The 6,750-nt window shown below is 53.0% G+C and overlaps 1 protein-coding gene across 1 annotated transcript in view; it reads right to left on the bottom strand.

Moving 5' to 3' along the window:
• The window catches only part of Ass1 (argininosuccinate synthase 1), a 48,683-nt gene that overhangs the window by 32,937 nt on the left and 8,996 nt on the right, over positions 1–6,750 (bottom strand). The window contains exon 5 of the mRNA XM_005346102.3: positions 5,067–5,255. Coding sequence (XP_005346159.1) covers positions 5,067–5,255 — 189 coding nt within the window. The remainder of the gene's footprint in view (positions 1–5,066; positions 5,256–6,750) is intronic.

Raw genomic sequence — 6,750 nt, forward strand, 5'->3', positions numbered from 1 at the left:
GGAGACCGTACACTGGGCAGCACACAGCTGTACCGTGTGTGCATGGTTGAAGGGAGACCGTACACTGGGCAGCACACAGCTGTACCGTGTGTGCACGGCTGAAGGGAGACCACACACTGAACAGCACACAGCTGTACCATGTTCAAGCTGAGGGCAGAGCATGGGCACACGGAGACATCTGTGAGTATGTGCACTGTTGAGAACATGGTGGAGGCCTGGAGGAATACGCGTGCGTGTGTGCGTGTGCGTGCGTGCATGCATGGATGTAGTCTAGAGGGTCCTGTAGGAGCATGCTGCTCCTTAGGGGCTGGAGACCTGGATCCCAGAGACTCCAAGCAGGAAAACACAGGCCCCCAAGGGGCCCAGCCTCACAGTTTGATCTTTCACACTCATGAAGTGGTGATTCCTGTCATTCCCCAAGCCTCAGTTTCCCCAGTTCCTAGCGGTTTGGGTGGGGAATAGAACTAAATGACCTGGGAAGGCCTTCTGCTTTCAGCCTCTTTCTGCACAGACAGGGAGACTGAGGCCCAGAAGGGGCACAGTACTGTAAAGTGAACAGATGCGTGTCCTCCTGAGGCAGAGACAGACTCCCAACCCCAGGCCCGCACGCCTCACAGCCTGTAGATGGTCATCCTGACCACTCCGTGAGTCAGGAGGAAGAGGGGTAGGGCAGGCACAGGCTACCGGGGATGCTGTCTCTGTGTTGTCTGCTCTGCCACTCACAGAGAGGGAGGCTCAGGCACTGAGAAATAATAGAGGCCCCTTTCGCCTACTGTGAAAACTGCATGGGCGCAGCCAGGCAGCAGTGGGAATAACATGTTATTTTCCGGAGTCTTGTCAGGTGGTGCGGAAAGCCTGGTTCCAGCCCCTCCTCACAGAAAAGAGCGGCTGCTGATCCTCTTGGACACCGGGCCCCACAGCCAGCCCCTCCGTCTCCATTCGGTCCCACACAGGCACCTACTACTTCTGTCACAGGGACAGTTCCAGGGGCCAGAGGGCCTTTTAGCAGTGCTTGAGAGATGGACAACACGAAGGCCAGAGATGCGGAACCAGTGCTTAGGGTCACAAAGGCGACACATCCATCCTGAGACTGCTTAGTTGGGCAGGTGCAGTGAGTGAGACCATGGGTTCCGTACAAGCCACCCTATGGGGTGTGGGGGGGGGATGTGGGGACACTGAGGCAAGGTGAAACAGCACCCTTAGGAAGCCAGAACGCTCTAGCACAACGATGCCTCATCTTAGATTAGCACCGTGCATGGCCAAGTGCTACCTAGACTGGCCACTCTTCCCCTGTGGCTTCATGTTTCACCGACACAAAAGGCAGCCTGTGCCTCCCGAGCCAGGCCCGGCTAGGCTGGTGTCTGCTGACCCAGACATGGCAGGGGGATGGATACCCATCTGTTCAGAAGTCGAGAGCCTTGGAAAAGCTGGACAAACAGGCTTTCTTGATTCAAAATCTGTCCTAGGCAAGAGTCTAAGGCTTTGCATTTTCTTTACTGACCCTCAGGCTCCTGGTGCTGGGGCAGCTCCTAGTAGCGTCCCTAAGTGGGAGATGGAGGTGGGGGACAGAGTCATATCACACACATGTCGTCCACATACTGGTGCGTGTGCACATGCGTGTACCATGGTGAGCGCCCATGGGAATGGAAGGGCAAGGAAGGGGGAGTGCCTCCCATCTGCCCTGGGGTAGCCTTGCAGATGGTGCCATTTACAAAACTATCCCTGCACCCCCAGAGTCTTAGGCTCATATTTCCTGGCTTTTCTTTGAAATCTAGGGGCTCGAGCTCTCTGGATGGGTGGGGGTTCACTTTTACAGCAACCAAGGATAAGAAACAATGCCGTTCTGAATGACACTCTTTGGTCACCTTGACCCCGGGCCTTTGCACAGACCACGCCTACAGCCAGGGCTGCACTTCATTCAATGTCTCTGGCTAACTCCTGCCCTTCTAGGCTATCTGAACACATCCTGCCAGTGTTCCTGCTGGCTTCGTGTCTCAGTCCCACAGCGCCTCCATCTGGCTGTACAGAGCTACTGCTTAGGAAGCACGGTGAGAGTGCTGAGGCTGGAGAGATGGCTCAGCACTCGCTGCTCTGGCAGAAGGCATGGGTTAGGTTGCTAGGACATACTTGGTGGCTCACAGCCATACATAATGTAACCCCAGTTCCAAGGGATCCAATGCCTTATTCTGACCCCTGTGGGTTAATTCACCTGTGCGGTGCATACACAAACACATAAGTAAAAAATTAAACTATTGTACCAACTCTTAGTGACAGGTGCTAAGGCAGAAGAATGGCAAGTTTAAGACCAGCCTGGGATATATAGAGAGACTATTAAAAGCAACAAGGAGCCTGGCTCCTCAGAGATTCACTCTTGAGGTTACCCAGGGACCTCTCTGGTCTGGGGTACCGGTAGCCTGCTCACATCTTGGCCATGGACCCCTACATCTTTAGTGGGACTCTGCCAATATCCTGTTGGGACCTGCCTCAGCCGGCCTTCGGCATGTCCTCATGCCCAGTGTGGCTCTGCCTCTTGATCACCCTGCCCGCCATTCTCCAGGGACAACCACTTCCTGAGATGTGCAGTCACTGGTGTGTTCGAGAGAGGCCGATACTGCAACCCAGTGCTAAGCCCCAGCTGATCCCAGGACCTCTCCACTCCAGCTCTTGGAAGCTGTCTGCGAGGGCCATGTGCTGCACACATGTGGAGAACACCCAGACCAGGGAGAGCAGAGACAGAGCCGCTCTGGCTCCCCAGCGTATCACTGGCCTTTTGGCTGCTGGTATCAGGGACCCTGAGATGCTTCAAACTGGACCATCTTCCCTGTGAACAGTGGAGACACCCCCAAGCCCAATCAAAGCAGCTGTAAGGGCCCATGTGGAAAGATCTAGAGCCCTGCTGGTGAAGCCCTGAAAAACCTCTGCAGTGAACTCAAGCCCTGTCTGCACCCTGTGCCCATAGTATCCTCAAACCTAAGCCTCTGGTGCCCTCTGGTGGCCATATGCACAGCATGTGGTCAATCTCAAGAAAGAACCAGGAGATTCAGTCTCTTGCATCTCCCGGTTGATTCCCCATAGAATGGACCTTCAGAGTCCTGATCTCCGCTCCAGCCTGCAAGCCTCCCAAGATGGGGAGGTTCACTGCCTTCTCATTTCATCTGGAAAGGTTCAGTGGCTCAGGGGGCTTTATTCTGCACTGAGACCTTTGCCGGTCCACATTCATCTCTCTAAATGGCCCAGGAGCTGGGTGCTATCTTCACACTCATCTGTAGATGGTGAAGCAGAGACCCACAGGGGAAAGTGAACAACGTGGAGACCATGGTGCTTGATCTGAGCAGAGTGTGCAGCTCTGAGCCCTGGGTCTGACTTCCTAACGTGGCTCTTAGGGAAGATGGTACTTACGGATCACCCAGATAGCCCGTAGCACCCACCTCTCCTCATGTGGTGCCCTTTTAAAATCCAGCTAAGCAGACTGGTTACCAGTGAAAAGTGGGACCCTCTTGGGTGTGAAGACTGCTGGCCAGTCTGCTCCCCTTCATGGCTCCTACCCAGGAGGGTTGTTCTCCAGTATCCTCTGGAGAATTGTCTGAGCCGGGCTCAGACCCTGCTGCCTCTCCCATAGCTTCTCTGTGTCCCCAGTCGGGACATTTGTTATCACAGTCTCTGGTCTCAGGGACACTCTGCTCCTTGGCTCTGCAATGTGTCTACCTGTGCTCATAGCCAGAGTACAGATGTCATGAAGACAGGAAGCGGTCTTCCTCCTGACCTTTGACCCAAGGCTCTTGACTCCTGACCTTCAGTGGGTTTCCTAAGGACAGCCAATATAGCCTTGAAGGATTCAACTGCATCTGCCACCCAGCAGGTACCCACCCTTGGCATGTCAGACACAGCTAGCTCATCAGGATCCAAGACAACAAAGGAGCAGCCAAGCTTTCACACCAGTGCTACCCTGGTGGTTGGTGTTTCCAGGGCCACCACCAGGTCTGCTTTAGCTGCATGTCTCCTGTACCCTCAACATCACAGCCCCATGTCAGCAAGGTGGCAAGCCTCGTGGGTTACAGAGCAGACGGGTTTGACAGCTGTGCCCTGTCCTAGACTACTGTCACGGCGTACACTGTTTGAGAGTCTGCGTCTTTTTGTTTGTTTCTTTGTTTTTCAAGACAGGGTTTCTCTGTGTAGCCCTGGCTGTCTTAGAACTAGCTCTGTAGACCAAGCTGGCCTCGAACTCACAGAGATCCTCCTGCCTCTGCCTCCCAAGTGCTAGAATTAAAGATGTGCACCACCTCACCCAGAGAGAGTTCATTAATACAGTTGAGTGCGGCCATCTGGGAACTGCCCCAGGGAGTCCTCTTTATTCTGTGCTATACATGCAGGCAAAAGCATCCCTCAAAGCCAGGTGCCATAGCCAGGTGTTGATGCACATCCCTTTAACCAGCACTGGGGAGGAGGCAGAGGCAAGTAGAGCTCTATGAGCTTCAGGTCAGCCTGGTCTACACAAAGAGTTCCAGGTAGCCAAGGCTATAACACAGAGAAACCCTGTTTGGAACAACAAGAACAAACAAACAAAACAGCCAGGTGCCAGGTCTAAATCCCCAGATGTGACCTTGTTTGGTCTTCACAGAGGAGCTGGGTTTTGACGAGGCTATTAGGGTGTCCAGGAAGACCAGCCCCCCACAGAACACAACTGAGGCCTCTATGAGGCAAGGACTGAATGCCTGGGTTCTGGGGACAGGGGTGATCTCGAACATAGTCCTTCTCTGGGCCTTAGGAAGGAGCAGGTCCTTACACTGTGCCATTGAAGTTCTGGCCTTCAGAATCCACCCTGCTCTCCAGTCCTTTCTAGCCCTTTCTGTGACATCCCGTGGTGACATATGCTGTGACTTTATCTGGGGCTGTGTCAGGTCTACCGAGGGTGACAAGGCTTCCCTGGGAAGCTGAACACACAGACCGAAGGGATGACCACTGCTGCTCAGGCAGCCCAGCCCTTCACCCTGGACACCTCTGAAATCCTCAGTGACCTAACTTCCCTTCCTCCTTCCAGCCACCAGACCCATCATCTCTAGCCTTACCTTTCCTGTGGCACCGTGAGACACATACTTGGCCCCTTCGCGCTGGGCGATTTCCACCTGTTTGCGGGCTATGCAAGGCCTGGCCAGAGAGGTACCCAGGAGATAGCGGTCTTCATAGAGCGCACTGGACTGGACAGCAGGCCAGATGAACTCCTCCACAAACTCCTTGCTCACATCTTCAATGAACACCTAAAGGGAGAGTGGTTGTGAGAGGGAGCCTAGCAAGGATTGGGGCCCAACACAGAACCCTAAAAGTCCATACAAGATCAGAGCAGACTTCCTTTCTGCCCTGTAGTACACACCACTAATCAGTTCCAGCCAACCATACTATCAGTCTCCTTTCTGCACTCATGGCAGACATTACTAATCAATCCCAATATACCATCCAGCATCCTTCTCAACAGAACAGAACTCTGTTGTTCCCTAGGATCTGGAACAGAAGTTATCAACCAGGTGAGCTTCTCTAGAAGGAACCTGGCAATCCCTGGAGATATTGTCCGTTGTCACAATTGCTGGAATAGGTGAGGGAACAGAGCTTGGAACAGCTAGTAAATGCAGCCAGGGATCTGCTACACTCCAAATGTCCAGGCCAAGTAGCCGTGTGTGAACTACTGAGACCCTAGCTCTGAAGAATGAAGACCTAGGAAGACCAGTGAAAACAATTGTATTGGGAACTGAAGAGATGGCTCAGCTGCTAAGAGGACCCCTGATCTTGTAGGACCTGAGTTTGATTCCCAGCACCCACATAGTGGATCCAACACCTTCTTCTGATGTCTGCAGGCATCAGGTACACACGTGGTACAGACATACATGCACCCATACACATGATAAAATTTAAAATATATAACACATTGCATCATCTACTGAAGTGCTAGTTGCTGTTTTTGTTAAGGTAGCTTTCATGCTGGCAACACAAAAGTAACCACCCAAGTGTTTCAAGCAAGCCAACTCCATAGAGGAACACAGAGGGGTGCTAAGACCAAAGGAACTGAGGGCACCACACACCAGTCCCTGTGCAGAAACTGGCTGAAGTCCTCAGTGCTTTTCCTCCTGCCTAGGTAAGGATAAGGCAGCCCCACCCTCCTGTCTCCTCCCCTACCCTCCTCTGGGCACCCCTGAATAGAGTCTCACTCCAGGCTTTGGCCACAGGGTGCCTTGGGTTTGTGAGACTTGATCCCTGAGTGCTCTTTCTGACCTGTAGAGTCCTGCAGGGACAAGCAACTGAAAAAGTATCCTACAGAGCAATCAGTTCTGACCAGGCAGTGGACTGGAATGTCTCCTATCCAATCCCCAAGCAAAAGGGTTCAAGTGGCAAGGTTACTCCACTAGGAGCAGCTCACAGATGGCACTCAGTGGGGCCACCCAACATAGGCATATCTGTCAAAGGTTAGAGATGCAGCCAACACTGAGTCCAGCTGGGGTTTCTTGGGGATGGAAAAGGATGGAAGGATAAGCAGACGGACAGACAGCGGGATGGGCAGGTAGATGATGGAGGAGTGGATGGAAGAGGGATAGAAGAGGGGTGGACAAAACAAAGGACAAATGGGGAGTTGGATGATGGACTGACAGATGGACAGGTTAGTAGGTAAGTAGGTGCATGGATGGATAAGTGGATAGGTAGGTTAGTGGGTAAGTAGGTGCATGGATGGATGCATAAATGGATAGGTAGGTTAGTGGGTAGGTA

The sequence above is a fragment of the Microtus ochrogaster genome, chromosome 4 (genome assembly GCF_000317375.1).
Source record: "Microtus ochrogaster isolate Prairie Vole_2 chromosome 4, MicOch1.0, whole genome shotgun sequence".
NCBI classification, from domain to species: Eukaryota; Metazoa; Chordata; class Mammalia; order Rodentia; family Cricetidae; genus Microtus; species Microtus ochrogaster.